Source organism: Bombina bombina, chromosome 3 (genome assembly GCF_027579735.1).
Source record: "Bombina bombina isolate aBomBom1 chromosome 3, aBomBom1.pri, whole genome shotgun sequence".
NCBI lineage: Eukaryota > Metazoa > Chordata > Amphibia > Anura > Bombinatoridae > Bombina > Bombina bombina.
In genome coordinates, this window is record NC_069501.1 from 635,388,993 (window position 1) to 635,412,009 (window position 23,017).

The following is a 23,017-nucleotide window of genomic DNA, read 5'->3' on the forward strand; positions in this document are numbered from 1 at the left end:
CGCCACTTCCAACAAGCGGGACGTGCAATCTCTACTATGAAAACGATTCTTATATATCATAACCCAAAATCAAGGCGGGGAAGTGATAGAGCCAAGGCTCTTCTGAGGTTGGAGTCTCGTTGGATTCATCGTTTGGATACCATTACTCCGCAAGGCTTGAATGTTATGATTGACTATAGTTGTTTCTATAAATGACTGTGAGCTTCCTCTCATCTCTTTATATGGATTTCTACCATCTCCTTGGAGTACGCTGGTTTAATGGCTCATGCTAATATGTTAGGTTTTTTAGTGTGAATACATACTACATTGTTGCTGTTGAGATATATATGCATAGATGGAGAGCTCTATGAGGGCAATATGATCCACTCCACACTGTTACTTGTATGTTCTTCCACTCTGACGTATTTTATTTATGTTTTTATTGTGTAGTTATGTGTTGGTTAGATTGAACATTAACTGCTTCTCTAGTACCTGTTGACATTTTAATTACACTTACATATATCAAGTGGCCCTGTATAGAACTATGATCTAGTAACTCCATATGATTAGCTTTCAGTGGTGTGTATGCGATGTTGTTTTACTCCGTGTCAACACTTACTTTGTCTATATCTTTTTCAACAGCGCATTACACTGTGTTTGAGCGGTTGTCATGGTGACTCACTGTCGGCTTATTTGAGGGCGGATTGCCCATTTTCTATAGGCTATTAGTATGCTTTGTTGTTGTGCGTTTCCATGACAACCGCCACCATCTTGCTGATGTCACTACGTTGTGGCGCACGCATCAGAGTGTGCACATTTGTTTTGATGTGGTTACTATGACTACATCCAGTAGGCTTTGGCGTTAGCTATGAGACTCAGCTGTTTTAATTTTGTGTGTTTGGCGTTTTTTTGTGAACCTATCAGCATAATAGGTGGGGGTATTTAAGGCACTTCTTTGGGTTTATGTGTTATGCTTGTCTTATGTGACTTGTTCTCATGTGACCAAGGCCTCCAAGAGGGGCCGAAACTTTGTTTATTTACAATAAATAGTGAATTTGATCATCTCTGGTGCTGGCCGTCATTGCTGGGGAGCAGTAGGATTGACACCGGATCCTGTCCTACAGCGCTGGTTACGTTCTGGATTTACACTGGCCGTGCACAGAGTGGTTGTGGTTGTTGGTGAGTGCTGATCTTTTCTTGTATGCTATATATATTATATGTACATATACATATATATATATATATATATATACATATGTGTGTGTGTTAAAGAAATACAAGTAAAATGAAGAATTTCTTTCTTGGAAGATGCAGGGTTTTTTTTTTCCTATTTTTGCTTTCATTCAACAAGATGGAATACAAGGTTTCAAATATGCATAATGTTTATATTAAAATCAGGAATTACCATTTTGTAGGTATACTACCTCTCACAAGTAGTCTTACAGGTGTGTTTATTATCTATTACAGAGCCCGACGGAAACAAGGGTCTGCACGCCGTTGTGGTTTGCAAAAGCTATGGGAATGGTGCCTAGGACTTGTACAGATGAGTTCCCTGCCATGGAGGGTTGTTATTGGTCGCTTAGGAAGAATAGGCCATGGAGAGTTGAAAGGTAATAGACTTACATAATAAACTATATTCCAGTTAAGGAAGTTACAGTATGTGACATAGTATAGACTTGATGAGGATATGCTTAACACAAGAACAATTTTCTTGGGTAACCAATTTTTCAGGTGGGCATAAAACTCTTCACATTCTTCCTATCCTCATACCAGATAGACAGATAATCTTAATCTCCAGATTTTAACCATTCATGCTTTTATGGATCAGACAAAAGAACAAAGGCACTGATAGATTACTGGTAATTCTATAGTGAGTTTTTAAAATGTGTATTATGACAGAATTAAAGCACCACTCAATGAAATAGAATTACATAATTAACAAGTGCATAATAAAAAGACAGTGATTCCACACCTACTCTGAATTTCAAATTAGCAGTAGATTTTTTTTTTTACCGACAAATTAATTTTCTCTGCCATTTTCCGGCCCCCTGTATCACATGACAGACATCAGTCAATCACAGACTAGTATACGTATACCCTGTGAGCTTCTGCACATTCTCAGTGGGATCTTGTTCCCCAGAAAGTGTGAATTTTAAAAGACACTGCAAGATTTGATAATGGAAGTAAATTGGAGAGTGTCTTAAAACTGCATGTTCTTTCTGATTCATAAAAGTTTATTTTGACTTGTGCCCCTTTAACATTTCAAGATGCACTAGTAATAAAGTTAAAATATAAAACCTTTTCTCCCAAAACGATAAATATCAAAATACCCTTTTTTTAAGGATAAAGTCTCCTCAATTCATATTAAAAATGTTTTCTAATTATGCATTGGTATTATGTTTCTGAAACACTCCATATTGGTTGTGCTTGTGTCATATAAGGCCAGATTTGAAGGATAGATGCTCAATGTTGTATAGGTTTCTTAAAAAAATGAATGTTTAACATTTATGAAAAGGTTAATTTCTTTCATGTAATTAGCAAGAGTCCATGAGCTAGTGACGTATGGGATATACATTCCTACCAGGAGGGACAAAGTTTCCCAAACCTCAAAATGCCTATAAATACACCCCTCACCACACCCACAATTCAGTTTTACAAACTTTGCCTCCCGTGGAGGTGGTGAAGTAAGTTTGTGCTAGATTCTTCGTTGATATGCGCTTCGCAGCAGGCTGGAGCCCGGTTTTCCTCTCAGAGTGCAGTGAATGTCAGAGGGATGTGAAGAGCGTATTGCCTATTTGAATACAATGGTCTTTCTCTAGGGGATCTATTTCATGGGTTCTCTGTTATCAGTCGTAGAGATTTCTTCTCCTACCTTCCTTTTTAGATTGACGATATACTCTTATATACCATTACCTCTACTGATTCTCGTTTCAGTACTGGTTTGGCTATCTACTATATGTAGATGAGTGTCTTAGGGTAAGTAAGTCTTATTTTATTATGACACTCTAAAGCTATGGCTAGGCACTTTATTTATAAAGTTATAAATATATGTGTTTAAACTTATATTTGCCATGATTCAGGATAATCAGTATTTCTTATTTCAGACAGTTTCATTATTTGGGATAATGCATATGAATAATTATTTTTTTCTTACCTTAAAAATTTTCAATTGATTTTTTTTCCCTGTGGGCTGTTAGGCTCGCGGGGGCTGAAAATGCTACAATTTATTGCGTAATTCTTGGCGCTGACTTTTTTGGCGCAAAATTTTTGTCATTTCCGGCGCCCTAATTGATGCCGGAAGTTTGTTCGTGGTTGCGTCATTTTTTGACGTATATGTGTTCAGATGTTTTTTTTTATTCCAAGTTGTTTTTTATTGGTATAATTTCAAAAATACAAAATCCGTTAAGGAATACAAAATACAATTGTCATTGACAAAGAAAAACAATCAGAACGTCAAATTAAAATAACAGTCTCTCAAGGTAACAGTATTGAGAAAATAAAAAACATATGCAAAAAGAAAAACAGTCTACCGTGTCATTTCAGGGTTTCAAATCAATATTACATAAGAGTATCTGAAAGGATGTACCGTCAATTAATGAAAATTCTCTATCTATGCAGGAAAGTAAGGGGGGGTAAGGGGGAACTCATTAGTGGATGAGTGATTAAAGAGAGTTTTCTGAGGCTAAATATTGTGTCCACATATTTTGTGCAATAATATAATGATCCCTAGTGTCCAATCTAAAAGCTTTATATTCTTCTAGTTCTATAAGGTCGCTAACTTTATTTTTCCACATTATGATATTGGGAGGGTCTATGGATTTCCAGTTCTTTGCAATAAGTGCTTTAGCGCCATTTGAGAATATGCAAAGTAAAATGACATGGGATTTGGAGGGGAGTTTGATGTGTTTGTTTAGAAGAAATATTAGGGGATCGAAAGGGAGTATGAGCTGGAAAAATTTTTCAATCTCACCCAGAAGGGTTCTCCAAAACCAAGTGATGCTGTTGCACCACCACCACATGTGGCCCATACCACTCCCCGCGTGTCCACATCGCCAGCATTTATTCCCAGTTGTAGGGTATAATTTGTATAAACGTCTAGGTGTGAGATACCAATTATGAAGGATTTTATAGTTCATCTCTAGAAGGGCAGCCGATGAGGAGGATGACATAGTATTTATAAATATAGATGATGCTACTTGGGGGAGAATAATGACTCCTAACTCCCTTTCCCATGATTCAATAGCTCCAGGTAAGTACCCCGGAGGAGGTTGAGTTAAAATAGAATAAATTTTAGATAGGGTATGCCTTAAAGGGGTAGGAGATGTAATCAACGTTTCTAGTTTAGTCATAGGTCTAAGCATGTTATTATTGGATTTATGAGTTGTAATATAATTGTGGAGTCTTCTATAGTTAAACCAGTTGGAGGCCCAAGCGAAGTTCCGCTCCTGAAGAGTGGTATGTGGGAGTAAGTGTTCGTTCTCTGAAAGGTGATGTATCGCAATGTCGGAGTGTTGGTTAGGGTTAGAGGGGTCAGCCAGAGAGAATTCAGAATTATGTGTCAGGGATGTGAGTGGGGAGGGGTTGGATGATAGGTAAGGGTTAGTTTTATTCGTTTTCCACCACTGTAATAAGGTCTCTCTAGTTATTGGATTGTCTATGTTGTGGATTGTGTTTTCAAAACGGGGGGACCAGCAAACAGAGCTGAGATTTTGGTCTTTATACAAATATTCTTCCAGGTGAACCCACCGCTTTTGAGACCCATGTATCCTCCAGTCGAGGATCCTTTGGATATAAATGGCAGATCTGTACAATTCTAAATTGGGGACCCCCAGACCACCATGTATTCGGGGGGATGTCATTATCTTACTATTAATTCTAGAATGCCTACCTCCCCAAATGAAGGAGCTGAATAGTCTTTGGATATTTGTGAGGTATCGGGGTGGTAGAGGGATAGGGAGAGCTTGCAATACATACAGTAGCCTGGGAAAAGCTGTCATTTTTAGTGTTCAGATGTTTTTTTGCTCCAAAAATGTGGGCGTCTTTTTTTTCGGCGTCACAGGATGTGGCGTCATACTTGGCGCCAAAAAATATAGGCGTTGTACTTAGCGCCAAACAAATGTGGGCGTCATTCTTGGCGCCAAAAAAATGTGGGCGTCATTCTTGTCTCCACCTTTTTTTCACATTATTTCAGTCTCATTTTTCATTGCTTCTGGTTGCTAGAGGCTTGTTCATTTGGCATTTTTTCCCATTCCTGAAACTGTCATTTAAGGAATTTGATAATTTTGCTTTATATGTTGTTTTTTCTATTACATATTGCAAGGTGTCTCAACTTGACCCTGGATCAAAATCTACTTCTGGAAAGACGCTGCCTGATGCTGGTTCTACCAAAGTTAAGTGCATTTGTTGTAAACTTTTGGTAACTGTTCCTCCGGCTGTAGTTTGTGATAACTGTCATGATAAACTTTCTAATGCAGATTGTATTTCCATTAGTAATAATCCATTACCTGTTGTTGTTCCTTCAACATCTAATGTTCAGGATGTCCCTGTTAATGTAAAAGAATTTGTTTCTAAATCTATTAGGAAGGCTCTGTCTGTTATTCCTCCTTCCAGTAAACGTAAAAGGTCTTTTAAAACTTCTCATATTTCAGATGAATTTTTAAGTGACCGCCATCATTCTGACTTGTCTGTTTCTGATGAGGATCTATCTGGTTCAGAAGATTCTGCCTCAGATATTGACACTGATAAATCTTCATATTTATTTAAGATGGAGTTTATTCGTTCTTTACTTAAAGAAGTGTTAATTGCATTAGATATGGAGGAGTCTAGTCCTCTTGATACTAAATCTACTAAGCGTTTAAATTCGGTTTTCAAACCTCATGTAGTTATTCCAGAAGTTTTTCCAGTTCCTGATGCTATTTCAGAAGTAATTTCTAGGGAATGGAATAGTCTGGGTACTTCATTTACTCCTCAAAGGTTTAAGAAATTGTACCCTGTGCCATCTGATAGATTAGAGTTTTGGGACAAAATCCCTAAAGTTGATGAGGCTATCTCTACTCTTGCTAAACGTACTACTATTCCTACGGCGGATAGTACTTCCTTTAAGTATCCTTTATATAGGAAGCTTGAATCCTTTCTAAGGAGAGCTTATTTATGTTCAGGTAATCTTCTTAGACCTGCTATTTCTTTGGCTGATGTTGCTGCCGCTTCCACTTTCTGGTTGGAGGCTTTAGCGCAGCAAGTGTCAGACCATAATGCTCATAGCATTGTTAAACTTCTTCAACATGCTAATAACTTTATTTGTGATGCCATTTTTGATATCATTAGAATTGATGTCAGGTATATGTATTTAGCTATTTTAGCTAGAAGAGCTTTATGGCTTAAATCTTGGAATGCAGATATGACTTCTAAGTCAACTTTGCTTTCTCTTTCTTTCCAAGGTAATAAATCATTTGGTTCACAGTTGGATTCTATTATTTCAACTGTTACTGGGGAGAAAGGAACCTTTTTGCCTCAGGACAAAAAATCTAAAGGCAAATACAGGGCTGCTAATCTTTTTCGTACCTTTCGTCAGAATAAGGAACAGAAGCCTGACCCTTCCCCTAAAGGAACGGTTTCCGTTTGGAAACCTTCTCCAGTCTGGAATAAATCCAAGCCTTTTAGAAAGTCAAAACCAGCTCCCAAATCCGCATGAAGGTGCGGCCCTCATTCCAGCACAGCTGGTAGGGGGCAGGTTACGATTTTTCAAAGATATTTGGATCAATTCGATTCACAGTCTTTGGATTCAGAACATTGTTTCACAAGGGTACAGAATAGGTTTCAAGGTAAGGCCGCCTGTGAGAAGATTTTTTCTCTCACGCATTCCAGTAAACCCAGTGAAGGCTCAGGCGTTTCTGAAATGTGTTTCAGATCTATAGTTGGCTGGGGTAATTGTGCCAGTTCCAGTTCTGGAACGGGGTCTGGGGTTTTACTCAAATCTATTCATTGTACCAAAGAAGGAGAATTCCTTCAGACCAGTTCTGGATCTAAAAATATTGAATCGTTATGTAAGGATACCAACATTCAAAATGGTGACTATAAGGACTATTCTGCCTTTTGTTCAGCAAGGGCATTATATGTCCACAATAGATTTACAGGATGCATACCTTCATATTCCAATTCATCCAGATCACTATCAGTTTCTGAGATTCTCTTTTCTAGACAAGCATTACCAGTTTGTTGCCCTTCCGTTTGGCCTAGCAACTGCTCCAAGGATCTTTTCAAAGGTTCTCTGTGCCCTTCTCTCTGTAATCAGAGAACAGGGTAATGCGGTATTTCCTTATTTGGACGATATCTTGGTACTTTACAGTCTTTAAATTCTGCAGAATCTCATACGAATCAACTTGTCGTTTCTTCAAAGACATGGTTGGAGGATCAATTTACCAAAGAGTTCTTTGATTCCTCAGACAAAGGTAACCTTTTTGGGCTTTCAAATAGATTCAGTGTCCATGACTTTGTCTCTAACAGAAAAGAGACGTCTGAAGTTGGTTTCAGCCTGTCGAAACCTTCAGTCTCAATCGTTCCCTTCGGTAGCTTTGTGCATGGAAATTCTAGGTCTCATGACTGCTGCATCGGACGCGATCCCCTTTGCTCGTGTTCACATGTGACCTCTTCAGCTTTGTATGCTGAACCAGTGGTGCAGGGATTATACAAAGATATCACAAATAATATCATTAAATCCCAATGTTCGATTTTCTCTGACTTGGTGGTTGAATCACCATTGTCTAATTCAAGGGGCCTCTTTTGTTCGTCCAACCTGGACTGTGATCTCAACAGATGCGAGTCTTTCAGGTTGGGGAGCTGTATGGGGATCTCTGACAGCGCAGGGGGTTTGGGAATCTCAGGAGGCGAGATTACCAATCAACATTTTGGAACTCCGTGCGATTTTCAGGGCTCTTCAGTTCTGGCCTCTTCTGAAGAGAGAATAGTTTATTTGTTTTCAGACAGACAATGTCACAACCGTGGCGTATGTCAATCATCAAGGTGGGACTCACAGTCTTCTAACTATGAAAGAAGTATCTTGGATACTTGTATGGGCGGAATCCAGCTCCTGTCTAATCTCTGCGGTTCACATCCCAGGTGTAGACAATTGGGAAGCGGATTATCTCAGTCGCCAGACGTTACATCCGGGCGAATGGTCTCTTCACCCAGAGGTATTTTTTCAGATTGTTCAGATGTGGGGACTTCCAGAAATAGATCTGATGGCCTCTCATCTAAACAAGAAACTTCCCAGGTATCTGTCCAGATCCAGGGATCCTCAGGCGGAAGCAGTGGACGCGTTGTCACTTCCTTGGAATTATCATCCTGCCTATATCTTTCTGCCTCTAGTTCTTCTTCCAAAGGTGATTTCCAAAATTCTATTGGAACGTTTGTTTGTACTGGTGGCTCCAGCATGGCCTCACAGATTTTGGTATGCGGATCTCATTCGGATGGCCAGTTGCCAACCTTGGACACTTCCGTTAAGACCAGATCTTCTATCTCAAGGCCCATTTTTCCATCAGGATCTCAAATCATTAAATTTGAAGGTATGGAAATTGAACACTTGATTCTTAGTCATAGAGGTTTCTCTGACTCAGTAATTAATACTATGTTACAGGCTCGTAAATCTGTGTCTAGGAAGATTTATTATCGACTTACATTTCTTGGTGTTCTTCTCATAAATTCTCCTGGCATTCTTTTAGAATTCCTAGAATTTTACAGTTTCTTCAGGATGGTTTGGATAAAGGTTTGTCTGCAAGTTCCTTGAAAGGACAAATCTCTGCTCTTTCTGTTCTTTTTCACAGAAAGATTGCTAATCTTCCTGATATTCATTGTTTTGTACAGGCTTTGGTTCGTATCAAACCTGTCATTAAGTCAATCTCTCCTCCTTGGAGTCTTAATTTGGTTTTGAGGGCTTTACAAGCTCCTCCGTTTGAACCTATGCATTCTCTGGATATTAAATTACTTTCTTGGAAAGTTTTGTTCCTTTTGGCCATCTCTTCTGCTAGAAGAGTTTCTGAGTTATCTGCTCTTTCTTGTGAATCTCCTTTTCTGATTTTTCATCAGGATAAGGCGGTGTTGCGGACTTCATTTCAATTTTTACCTAAGGTTGTGAATTCTAACAACATTAGTAGAGAAATTGTTGTTCCTTCATTGTGTCCGAATCCTAAGAATTCTCTGGAGAAATCTTTACATTCTTTGGATTTAGTAAGAGCTTTAAAATATTATGTTGAAGCTGCTAAAGATTTTAGAAAGACTTCTAGTCTATTTGTTATCTTTTCTGGTTCCAGGAAAGGTCAGAAAGCTTCTGCCATTTCTTTGGCGTCTTGGTTAAAGTCTTTGATTCATCATGCTTATGTGGAGTCGGGTAAATCCCCGCCTCAAAGTATTACGGCTCATTCTACTAGGTCAGTTTCTACTTCCTGGGCTTTTTGGAATGAAGCTTCTGTTGATCAGATTTGCAAAGCAGCAACTTGGTCTTCTTTGCATACTTTTACTAAATTCTACCATTTTGATGTTTTCTCTTCTTCTGAAGCAGTTTTTGGTAGAAAAGTACTTCAGGCAGCTGTTTCAGTTTTATTCTTCTGCTTATAATTTCAGTTTTTTTCATTATTAAGATTAAAACTTTTTGATTTGGGTTGTGGAATATTTTTCAGCGGAATTGGCTGTCTTTATTTTATCCCTCCCTCTCTAGTGACTCTTGCGTTGAAGTTCCACATCTTGGGTATCTGCTATCCCATACGTCACTAGCTCATGGACTCTTGCTAATTACATGAAAGAAAACATAATTTATGTAAGAACTTACCTGATAAATTCATTTCTTTCATATTAGCAAGAGTCCATGAGGCCCACCCTTTTTGTGGTGGTTATGATTTTTTTGTATAAAGCACAATTATTCCAATTAATTATTTTTGATGCTTTCGCTCCTTTCTTATCACCCCACTTCTTGGCTATTTGTTAAACTGAATTGTGGGTGTGGTGAGGGGTGTATTTATAGGCATTTTGAGGTTTGGGAAACTTTGCCCCTCCTGGTAGGAATGTATATCCCATACGTCACTAGCTCATGGACTCTTGCTAATATGAAAGAAATGAATTTATCAGGTAAGTTCTTACATAAATTATGTTTTATAGGTATGATATGATACCCAAATTTTGAAGCACTTGCAAGTTAATCAACTTAGCTGTATAAAGTTGACTATAAAATATCACCTGAATATCTCTTTGTAAAAAAGGAAGATATTTTACCTAAAAATATTCTCAGTAGCCTTATCTCATTGGAAAGGAATGCTAGTCCCAGGATTTCCAAGGGAGCATGCATCTGGCATGTACAGTCACAGTTATGTTATTTCACTACTCATTTTAATGAAGTTTACTATAAAATCTCGTAAGATTTACTTGAAATCTCATAAGATCACAGTAAAGCAAATAGTAACATCAGTACTGATGAAGCTGATTGGCTGGGTTTTTTTTATGATTTTTTTTTTTTTTTTTCATGCAGCTGACAGTAGCTGGAGAATAACTTTATGCAGAACCCTTACTGTTGTGAGATTAAATTTTTAGGTAAAATATATTCCTTTTTCCTTCTTAATATGAGGAGAGTCCACGGCGTCATTCCTTACTGTTGGGAAATACTGAACCTGGCCACCAGGAGGAGGCAAACACACCCCAGCCAAAGGCTTAAATACTCCCCCTACTTCCCTCATATCCCATTCATTCTTTGCCTTTCGTCACAGAAGGTTGGCAGAGAAGTGTCAGAAGATTCAGAGTAGTTCCTTATGAAGGGTATCTACCCTTTGAAGTGGAACTGGAGTTTTAAGTAGTCTTGTCAGCCTCTCAGTGAGAGCATTGACAAATGTTAGAGTCTGGAGATGCAGGGAGAGTCTTTCTGCGACCGTATCCAGACTAGTATTAACAGCTCCTAAGCAATCAGTGTTGACGAGTTTCACTGCCTGCTTCCATCACTCAAGTCCATGTCAGGAGCGATGCTACAAGACTGTCAAACTTGAGAGGCTGTGTTTTGTTCCACGGCATAGATTCCGGTAAGATCATTTCAGTTTTTATACACACATGATTATACAAGAAGACAGGGTCACAGTGTGGCTCCTTTTATCTGTTTGGAATCAAGGGTTAATATCTCTGGAGGGGGATTATTGATCAGGGGGGATTAATCACATTATTTTATTTTATTATGATTATGCTGAGACGTGTGAGATGTGGCTCAGGCAGATGTTGGAACATACAGGTTTTACTTTCATTTTTGGAAGCTGCGCAGCCTGAAAGGCTTGGCGCGCTTTTTTTCTATAGCAGCAGCGGTCCTGCATTGTGCACCATGTGACCGGGTGTGGTTACACTGATTTCCTCTTTCCTGACCGTGCGGTTTACTGGAGAAGCGGTTTCTCTGTTTGGCCTGAGTCATAGAAGGTGGTGAGTGCCCCAGCCATTGGGGCTATAAAGATGCCGTTTTATCCTATTATCTATAGTCTGCTTCATAAGTGCAAACTACGGAGGATTCTGATGTGTTAGCGTGTACTCCCTCTTTACCTAAATTTAATACCTGTCTATATTGTGAGTAGGCCGCGGTATAGCCACCTGCTCAATTATGTTCCACATGCCTTGATAAAGTAATCGAGTCAGAGAAAGTTAATATGTTTGATAACACTGAGCCATCCACCTCTGAGGTGTCTCCGTCCCGTGAGGTGCGCACCCTACAGTCATCTCCTATTACACATGCCCCTTCCCATAGCACTCCTAATCCCCAGTCTGGGGGGTCCCTTTTTCCACCAGATTATGAGCAATTACAAACTGCAGTGTCTGCGGCCTTTAGTGCTTTCCCTCGCCCTGCTAAGCGCAAGCGAAAGGTTATATATTGCTATCCTTCCCAAGGGTCATCTACTAGCTTATTGAATTTATCTGATACAAGGTTATCAGATTATGAAGGTGCCGCTGATACTTCAGAGGGTGCTCTTTCTGGGTCGGAATCCGCTGCCTCTAGGCCTCCAGCTGCGGAGGAACCAGACTTTAGATTTAGGATTGAGCATTTATGCTTTCTGTTGAAGGAAGTTTTAGCTACGTTAGAGGTTCCAGAGCCCAAATTGCCTGAGGAACCTTTGATTCCTAAATTAGATAAGGTCTACGAGGACAGGGTTGTACCACAAACTTTCCCTGTTCCCGTAAAAATAGCGAACATTATTAAGAATGAATGGGAAAGAGTTAGTTCTTCATTTTCCCCTTCTTCCTATCTCCAATACTTGCTAAACACACTACTATCCCGCTCATGGATAGTTCGTCTTTTTAAGAGCCCATGGATAAGAAAATAGAAACTCTGTTAAGAAAGATGTTTCAACATACAGGGTATTTGTTTCAAACGGCAGCGGCTGTTGCTGCGGTTGCTGGAGCAGCTACCTACTGGTGCTTATCTGAATTGATCGAGGTGGAGGGTCCCCTCAACGTGATCCTGGAAAGAATTAAGGCCTTAAGGGTGGCTAATTCTTTTATTTGTGATGCAAATATGCAAATTATTCGCCTGAATGCCAAGGTTTCAGGTTTTTCTGTTCAAGCCAGTAGGGCACTCTGGCTGAAGTTCTGGTCTGCAGAGATGACTTCTTAGTCCAGACTTCTTTCCCTCCCATTTAAGGTTAAGATTCTATTTGGTCCAGGCCTGGACTCCATTATCTCCACGGTTACTGGAGGCAAAGGTGCCTTTTTACCACAGGATAAGAAGAACAAACCTAAAGGACAAGGTCCTAATTTTCATTCGGATAAATCCCAACGTCAGCAGCCCTCCGCAAAGCCTGAGCAATCCAAGGAGACTTGGAACTCGGCTCAGTTCTGGAATAAATCCAAGCAAAACAAGAAGCCTGCTGAGGCAAAGTCAGCCTGAAGAAGCAGCCCCCGATCCGGCTCTGGATTGCATAGGGGGCAGACTGTCGCTCTTTTTGGACGCTTAGTTTGGGGACGTAAAAGACCCGTGGGTCCTGGAGGTCATCGCTCAGGGATACAGGATAGGTTTCAAGTCTCATCCACCCAGGGGCAGATTCCTCTTGTCAAACCTGTTTTTAAGGCCAGAAAAGAGAGAAGCCTTTCTGGGGTGCGTGAGGGATCTCTCCTCCCTGGGAGTCATTGTCCGGGTACCTCTTACAGAACGAGGTCTGGGATACTATTTAAATCCTTTTGTGGTCCCAAAGAAGGAGGGAACTTTGCGCCCGATTCTGGACCTAAAGTGCTTAAACAAGTTCCTGTCTGTCCCCTCATTCAAGATGGAGACGATAAGGTCCATCCTTCCTTAGTTCAGGAAGTACAGTTCATGACCATGATAGATCTGAAGGATGCTTACCTTCACATTCCAATACACAAGGAACACTTCAGGTTCCTAAGATTTGCATTCCTGGGCCAGCACTTCCAGTTTATTGCACTTCCGTTTGGTCTAGCTACTGCTCCAAGAGTTTTTACGAAGGTTCTAGGGGCTCTACATGCAGTGGCCAGAACCAGAGGTATAACAGTAGCGTCATACTTGGATGGTATTCTGGTTCAAGCTCCATCTTGTCGTCTGGCAGAGGACCATTTGAACGCCCTTCTATCTCTTCTATCTCATGGATGGAAGATAAACTTAGGAAAGAGTTCTCTTATTCCCAGTACCTGGATGGAATTTCTGGGTACTAATAATAGACTCCATATCCATGAGGATATTTCTTACAGACCAGAGACTTTATAAGCTAAATTCTGCTAGTCTTGCCCTCCAGACCTCCTTAAGGCCCTCTGTGGCTTGCTGTATGGAAGTGATTGGTCTCATGGTGTCCAGCATCGACATCTATTCCTTTTGCCAGATTCCATCTCAAACAACTTCAGCTGTGCATGCTGAGACAGTGGTATGGCAATCATTCGGACCTGTCTTAACAGATTTCTCTGGACAAAAGGTCGAGAGAATCGCTCTCCTGGTGGCTCTGTCCAGTTCACTTGTCCCAAGGGACACCCTTCTTGAGACCATCCTGGGAGATTGTGACTATGGACACAAGTCTCTCAGGATGGGGAGCTGTTTGGGGTGCCAGGAAGGCACAGGACCTGAGAAGAAATCCCCCCTCCTGATCAACATTTTGGAACTTCGAGAGATCTTCATTGTTCTGAAGGCTTGGCCTCTTCTGGGTTCGTCCCAGTTTATCAGATTCCAATCAGACAACATAACCTCTGTGGCTTACATCAACCATCAGGGGGGAACGAAGTGCTCCCTAGCAATAAGGGAAGTATAGATCTCATGGCGTCCTGGCTCAATTCCAAGCTGCCAAGATATGGGTCGCAGTCCAGGGATCATCAGGCGAAGCTAACAGATGCATTAGCAGTGCCTTGGAGGTTCAAGCGAATTTACATTTTTCCACCGTTACTACTTCTCTCTTGTGTAGTGACCCGCATCAAGCAGGAGCAGGCATCAGTGATGCTGATTGCTCCATTGTGGCCGCGAAGGATGTGGTTCGCGGATCTGGTGGGGATGTCCTCATCTCCCCTGTGGAAGTTACTTTGTTGCAGACATCTAGATTCTCTGAGGCTGACTGCGTGGAGATTGAACGCTTAGTCTTAACCAAAAGAGATTTTTCTGAATTGGGTTATTGACATTCTCATTCAGACTCTTAAGCCTGTTACTCGTCGCATCTATCATAAGGTGTGGAGAGCTTACTTATTCTGGTGTGAAGAGTAAGGTTTTGCCTGGCATAAGGTCAAGGCTGCCAGGATTCTTTCATTTCTCCAGGAGGGTCTGGAGAAGGACCTTTCTGCCAGTTCCCTGAGGGGAAAGATTTTGGCCTTTTCTGTTTTGCTGCACAAGAGGCTCGCAGAGCTCCCTTACGTGCAATCCATTAAGGCTCTGATCAGGATCAGACCTGTGTTTAGATCTAACTCTCCATCTTGGATTTTGAATTTTTGCAACGGGCTGTGTGTGAACCTATGCATTCGGTTGACGTTGTTGTCCTGGAAGATTCTTTTTTTATTGGCTATTGTGTCGGCATGCAGAAATGGCTGCCTTGCAGTGTGAGTCTCCTTCTCTGGTGTTCCACACTGATGAGGCTGTTTTACGCACCCGCTTGGGTTTTCTTTCTAAGGTGGTGTCTGATCGTAACATCAATCAGGAGATTGTGGTTCCTTCCTTATGTCCTAATCCTTCTTCTTCGATGGAGCTTTTACTTTATAATCTGGATGTGGTTCAAGCTTTCCAAGTTTTATCTTCAAGCTACTAAGACTAACTTCTTCCTTGTTTGTTATCTACTCTGGGAAGCGTAAGGGTCTGAAGGCCTCTTAGACTTATCTTTTTGGTTGAGGAGTGTTATATGCTTAACTTACGAGTCAGCGGGACTTAAACCTCCTCAGAGGATTACGGCTCATTCCACTAGAGTGGTGGCTTCCTCTTGGGCCTCTATGAACGAGGCCTCTATGGATCAGATTTTTAAGGTGGCTACCTGGTCCTCCTCACATACTTTTTCAAAGTTCTACACATTTAACGTTTTTGCTTTGGCGGAAGCAGCTTCTGGGAGAAAGGTTTTGCAGGCTGTGGTGCCCTAAGATTAGTGTCCGCCTTTCCTTTACCCCTCCCGTTATCATTTAGTGTCCTCTAGAGCTTGGGTATAGTTTTCTCAACAGTAAGGAATGATGCCAGGGACTCTCCTCATATTAAGAAGGAAAACTTAAATTATGCTTACCTGATAATTTCATTTCCTTCTGTATCAGGAGAGTCCACAGCCCCCGCCCGATGCGCGGACCAAAATTAGTTTTCTCTTGTTAAGTGTATCCAGTCCACGGATCATCCATTACTTGTGGGATATTCTCCTTCCCAACAGGAAGTTGCAAGAGGATCACCCACAGCAGAGCTGCTATATAGCTCCTCCCCTCACTGCCATATCCAGTCATTCTCTTGCAACTCTCAACAAAGATGGAGGTAGTAAGAGGAGAGTGGTGTATTATAGTTGGTTTTTTAACTTCAATCAAAAGTTTGTTATTTTAAATGGTACCGGAGTGTACTGTTTTTATCTCAGGCAGCACGAGAAGAAGAATCTGCCTGCGGTTTCTATGATCTTAGCAGAAGTAACTAAGATCCACTGCCATTCTCACATATTCTGAGGAGTGAGGTAACTTCAGAGGGGGAATGGCGTGCAGGTTATCCTGCAATAAGGTATGTGCAGTTAACATATTTCTAGGGATGGAATTTGCTAGAATAATGCTGCTGATACCGGATTAATGTAAGTTAAGCCTAAATACAGTGATTTAATAGCGACTGGTATCAGGCTTATTACCAGAGATGCATACTCTTATAAAAGTGCAATATAAAACGTTTGCTGGCATGTTTAAGCGTTTTTATATATGCTTGGTGATAAAACTTATTGGGGCCTAGTTTTTTTTTCCACATGGCTGGCTTGATTTTTGCCTAGAAACAGTTTCCTGAGGCTTTCCACTGTTGTAATATGAGTGGGAGGGGCCTATTATAGCGCTTTTCTGCGCAGTTAAAATTACAGACAGAGACATCCAGCTTCCCTCTGCATGATACAGGACATCTCTGAAGGGCTCAAAAGGCTTCAAAAGTCGTGTTTGAGGAGGGTAACATCCACAGTAGATCTGTGGCAGTTGTTGTGACTAGTTTTAAAAACGTTTTTTTCATTTATAATTCCGTTTTTGATATTAAGGGGTTAATCATCCATTTGCAAGTGGGTGCAATGCTCTGCTAACTTGTTACATACACTGTAAAAATTTTGTTAGTGTAACTGCCTTTTTTCACTGTTATTTCAAATTTTGACAAAATTTGTTTTTCTTAAAGGCACAGTAACGTTTTTTATATTGCTTGTTAACTTGCTTTAAAGTGTTTTCCAAGCTTGCTAGTCTCATTGCTAGTCTGTACAAACATGTCTGACACAGAGGAAACTACTTGTTCATTATGTTTAAAAGCCATGGTGGAGCTCCATAGGAGAATGTGTACTAAATGTATTGATTTCACCTTAAACAGTAAAGATCAGTCATTATCTATGAAAGAATTGTCACCAGAGGGTTCTGTCGAGGGGGAAGTTATGCCGACTAACTCTCCCCACGTGTCAGACCCTTCGCCTCCCGATCAAGGGACGCTCGCTAATATGGCGCCAAGTACATCAGGGACGCCCATAGCGATTACTTTGCAGGAAATGGCTGCAATCATGGATAATACCCTGTCAGCGGTATTAGCCAGATTGCCTGAATTAAGAGGCAAGCGCGATAGCTCTGGGGTTAGACGAGATACAGAGCACGTAGATGCTGTAAGGGCCATGTCTGATACTGCATCACAATATGCAGAACCTGAGGATGGAGAGCTTCAGTCTGTGGGTGACATCTCTGATTCGGGGAAACCTGATTCAGAGATTTCTAATTTTAAATTTAAGCTTGAGAACCTCCGTGTATTGCTTGGGGAGGTGTTAGCTGCTCTGAATGACTGTGACACAATTGCAGTGCCAGAGAAATTATGTAGACTGGATAAATACTATGCAGTGCCGGTGTGTACTGATGTTTTTCCAATACCTAAAAGGTTTACAGAGATTATTAGTAAGGAGTGGGATAGACCCGGTGTGCCGTTTTCCCCCCCCTCCTATATTTAGAAAAATGTTTCCCATAGACGCCACTACACGGGACTTATGGCAGACGGTCCCTAAGGTGGAGGGAGCAGTTTCTACTTTAGCAAAGCGTACCACTATCCCGGTTGAGGACAGTTGTGCTTTTTCAGATCCAATGGATAAAAAATTAGAGGGTTACCTTAAGAAAATGTTTATTCAACAAGGTTTTATTTTACAGCCCCTTGCATGCATTGCGCCTGTCACTGCTGCGGCGGCATTCTGGTTTGAGGCCCTGGAAGAGGCCATCCATACAGCTCCATTGACTGAAATCATTGACAAGCTTAGAACACTTAAGCTAGCTAACTCATTTGTTTCTGATGCCATTGTTCATTTGACTAAACTAACGGCTAAGAATTCCGGATTCGCCATCCAGGTGCGTAGGGCGCTATGGCTTAAATCCTGGTCAGCTGACGTGACTTCAAAGTCTAAATTACTCAACATTCCTTTCAAGGGGCAGACCTTATTCGGGCCTGGTTTGAAAGAGATTATTGCTGACATTACTGGAGGTAAGGGTCATACCCTTTTTCAGGACAGGGCCAAACAGTCTAATTTTCGTGCCTTTCGAAATTTCAAGGCAGGTATAGCATCAACTTCCTCTGCTTCAAAACAGGAGGGAACTTTTGCTCAATCCAAGCAGGCCTGGAAATCTAACCAGTCCTGGAACAAGGGCAAGCAGGCTAGAAAGCCCGCTGCTGCCTCCAAGACAGCATGAAGGAACAGCCCCCTATCCGACAACGGACCTAGTGGGGGGCAGACTTTCCCTCTTTGCCCAGGCGTGGGCAAGAGATGTTCAGGATCCCTGGGCGTTGGAGATCATATCTCAGGGATATCTTCTGGACTTCAAAGCTTCTCCTCCACAAGGGAGATTTCACCTTTCAAGACTATCTGCAAACCAGATAAAGAAAGAGGCATTCCTACGCTGCGTGCAAGACCTCCTAGTAATGGGAGTGATCCATCCAGTTCCGCGGTCGGAACAAGGACAGGGGTTTTATTCAAATCTGAGGGAACCTTCAGACCAATTTTGGATCTAAAGATCTTAAACAAATTCCTCAGAGTTCCATCATTCAAGATGGAAACTATTCGAACCATCTTACCCATGATCCAAGAGGGTCAGTACATGACCACATTGGACTTAAAGGATGCCTACCTTCACATTCCGATTCACAAGAATCATCATCTGTTCCTGAGATTTGCCTTTCTAGACAGGCATTACCAATTTTTAGCTCTTCCTTTCGGGTTGGCTACAGCCCCAAGAATTTTCACAAAGGTTCTGGGCTCTCTTCTGGCGGTTCTAAGACTGCGAGGCATAGCGGTGGCTCCTTACCTAGATGACATCCTGATACAGGCGTCAAGCTTTCAAATTGATAAAGTCTCATACAGAGATAGTTCTGGCATTCCTGAGGTCGCATGGGTGTAAAGTGAACGAGGGTTTCTTCCTAGGGACTCTCTTCTCTGGTGGTTATCTCGGGTCCATCTGTCCAAGGGTATGACCTTTTGCAGACCAGATTGGACGATTGTAACCACAGATGCCAGCCTTCTAGGTTGGGGTGCAGTCTGGAACTCCCTGAAGGCTCAGGGATCGTGGACTCAGGAGGAAAAACTCCTCCCAATAAATATTCTGGAGTTAAGAGCAATATTCAATGCTCTTCTAGCTTGGCCTCAGTTAGCAACCCTGGGGTTCATCAGATTTCAGTCGGACAACATCACGACTGTGGCTTACATCAACCATCAAGGGGGAACCAGGAGTTCCCTAGCGATGTTAGAAGTCTCCAAGATAATTCGCTGGGCAGAGTCTCACTCTTGCCACCTGTCAGCAATCCATATCCCAGGTGTAGAGAACTGGGAGGCGGATTTTCTAAGTCGTCAGACTTTTCATCCGGGGGAGTGGGAACTCCATCCGGAAGTGTTTGCTCAATTGGTTCATCATTGGGGCAAACCAGAACTGGATCTCATGGCGTCTCGCCAGAACGCCAAGCTTCCTTGTTACGGATCCAGGTCCAGGGACCCAGAAGCGATGCTGATAGATGCTCTAGCAGCTCCGTGGTTCTTCAACCTGGCTTATGTGTTTCCACCGTTTCCTCTGCTCCCTCGTCTGATTGCCAAAATCAGACAGGAGAGGGCATCATTGATTCTGATAGCGCCTGCATGGCCACGCAGGACCTGGTATGCAGACCTGGTGGACATGTCATCCTTTCCACCATGGACTCTGCCTCTGAGACAAGACCTTCTCATACAAGGTCCTTTCAATCATCCGAATCTAATTTCTCTGAGACTGACTGCATGGAGATTGAACGCTTGATCTTATCAAAGCGTGGCTTCTCCGAGTCAGTCATTAATACCTTAATACAGGCACGAAAGCCTGTCACCAGGAAAATCTACCACAAGATATGGCGTAAATATCTTCATTGGTGTGATCCAAGAATTACTCATGGAGTAGGGTTAGGATTCCTAGGATATTGTCCTTCCTCCAAGAGGGTTTGGACAAAGGATTATCAGCTAGTTCTTTGAAAGGGCAGATTTCTGCTCTGTCTATTCTTTTACACAAGCGTCTGGCAGAAGTTCCAGACGTTCAGGCATTTTGTCAGGCTTTGGTTAGAATTAAGCCTGTGTTTAAACCTGTTGCTCCTCCATGGAGCTTAAACTTGGTTCTTAAAGTTCTTCAAGGGGTTCCGTTTGAACCCCTTCACTCTATTGATATCAAACTTCTATCATGGAAAGTTCTTTTTTTGATGGCTATTTCCTCGGCTCGAAGAGTCTCGGAGTTTTCTGCCTTACATTGTGATTCTCCTTATCTGATCTTTCATTCAGATAAAGTAGTTCTACATACAAAACCTGAGTTTTTACCCAAGGTGGTTTCTAACAAGAATATCAATCAAGAGATTGTTGTTCCATCATTATGTCCTAATCCTTCGTCAAAGAAGGAATGTCTTTTGCATAATTTGGACGTAGTCCGTGCCTTGAAGTTTTACTTACAAGCGACTAAAGATTTTCGTCAAACATCTAGCCTGTTTGTTGTTTACTCTGGACAGAGGAGAGGTCAAAAGGCCTCGGCAACCTCTCTTTCTTTTTGGCTTTGGAGTATAATCCGTTAAGCCTATGAGACTGCTGGACAGCAGCCCCCTGAAAGGATTACAGCTCATTCCACTAGAGCTGTGGCTTCCACCTGGGCCTTTAAAAATGAGGCTTCTGTTGAACAGATTTGCAAGGCTGCAACTTGGTCTTCGCTTCATACTTTTTCCAAATTTGACACTTTTGCTTCTTCGGAGGCTGTTTTTGGGAGAAAGGTTCTACAGGCAGTGGTTCCTTCCGTTTAAGTTCCTGCCTTGTCCCTCCCATCATCCGTGTACTTTAGCTTTGGTATTGGTATCCCACAAGTAATGGATGATCCGTGGACTGGATACACTTAACAAGAGAAAACATAATTTATGCTTACCTGATAAATTTATTTCTCTTGTAGTGTATCCAGTCCACGGCCCCCCGCCCTGTCCTTTTAAGGCAGGTCTAAATTTTAATTAAACTACAGTCACCACTGCACCCTATGGTTTCTCCTTTCTCGGCTTGTTTCGGTCGAATGACTGGATATGGCAGTGAGGGGGGAGGAGCTATATAGCAGCTCTGCTGTGGGTGATCCTCTTGCAACTTCCTGTTGGGAAGGAGAATATCCCACAAGTAATGGATGATCCGTGGACTGGATACACTACAAGAGAAATAAATTTATCAGGTAAGCATAAATTATGTTGTTCTCTTCCGGAACCATTTATACCCTGATATTTCTCTTACTGTTCCTTGTTCCCTTGGCAGAATGACTGGGATATGAGGGAAGCAGGGGGAGTATTGAAGCCTTTGGCTGGGGTGTCTTTGCCGCCTCCTGGTGGCCAGGTTCAGTATTTCCCAACAGTAAGGAATGATGCTGTGGACTCTCCTCATTCAGAAGGAAATTAAATTATCAGGTGCGCATAATTTATTTTTTTACATAGAGATGTTCAGATGATATTTTCTTGGCAGCGTTTTCCAGCTATGTTGTGCATCTCAGTTGATTTAGCATATGGGTGTTGTGTGTTCCTTTAGGTTTTAATTTTGAAGCTTACAAAAACTGCATGTCTGTTTAGAACTGCTCCTTAAGAACTGATTGCTCTCTGGTATGCACAAGCAGAGCAGCCACTGCAGGAATATCCAGCCAATTTTCTTTTAATTTTTTTTTAATGTCCTCTCTTTATCTGCAAGAACAAAAACATCAGGCGGCTATCTTTCTGTGTTTTCTTGGCATTCACAAGTTCTATTTACATGTGTAGATTGCCACCTCTTATTTCTGCAGTGTTCCCTTGTAAAATGATGATGGTCCACAGTCCTCCATAACATATGGGATATATTTCCCGCCTCTAGGAGGAGGTCAAGAACCCATATCAGAGCTTAAAATCCCTCCAATCTCTCTCTTAGTTTTGTTCTTGGCCTTGTAGGAGTTGGTTAAGAATAGAGGTGTTTCTAGCTACTTGCCACTCTGGAAATTTTAGGAAAGTAATTTCTAAAGTTATTAATTATTTATTCATTTTTCTAAGCACTTCCCCTTGCAGGAGCTTCCAGTAAGTTTATTGGGCTAGAGTCTAGAGAGTGGGAGCATGTAATGCAGTTTCAATATGTGTCAATTGAGTTATTAAGCATAGTGTAGAGTTTTCTCTACCAATTTTATTGTTTGTGTATATCTGGTGTATCTACATACTATGGAAGAACATGAATATTTCACCACTAATATTAATGTTAACGCAGAGGAATCATTTACTAATTACCCTCCCTGTACATGCATTACATGTGTTTTACAAGCTTATTCCACTATCTCAGGTCAATACACTCTGTGAGAGCTATTTACATCAATTTGGACATGCAATTCAGCCTTTTTACTTCCTCTAAGGGATTATGTACTATCTGTTGCTTAGGACCTACTAACTTTACTCGAATATAAGAATAGCTATGTCAGCATATTTTGTGACTACTTTAATTGAATTGTATACACTTATTAAACTCTCTGCTGATAAAGAACTCTATGATATTTATACACAGAGGGGTAACATACTCTATGGCAGGTGTTTTTGCAAAAAGTCAATAAAGTAGTGTACTCCCATCATTGCCAGGAAATGTAAACAGAGGGGTTTTTTTTTTGTCAGTCTGCATTTTATATACTGTTGTACATTTTATGCTCTTTGGAATATTATTTGCAGTAATGTACTTCATGTACGGTTATGTACACTATTATATGCAAATCTCTAGAAGGTGTTTGTTTATTGCATGTGCAGCAGCACAACTAATGATTTTTACATAGGCAGAAATTCTGTCTCTTTAGATATGCAAGACGACATGGGCACACCAGATTGCATATTCTCATGTGTGCTAACCCAACATGAAAATATGAATATTTCACA

At 41.3% G+C, this 23,017-nt stretch overlaps 1 protein-coding gene across 1 annotated transcript in view; it reads left to right on the forward strand.

Moving 5' to 3' along the window:
• Positions 1–23,017, forward strand: part of MED13 (mediator complex subunit 13) — a 1,182,528-nt gene that overhangs the window by 801,363 nt on the left and 358,148 nt on the right. Inside the window, exon 24 of the mRNA XM_053707341.1 lies at positions 1,447–1,589. Within this exon, the coding sequence (XP_053563316.1) occupies positions 1,447–1,589 (143 nt within the window). The remainder of the gene's footprint in view (positions 1–1,446; positions 1,590–23,017) is intronic.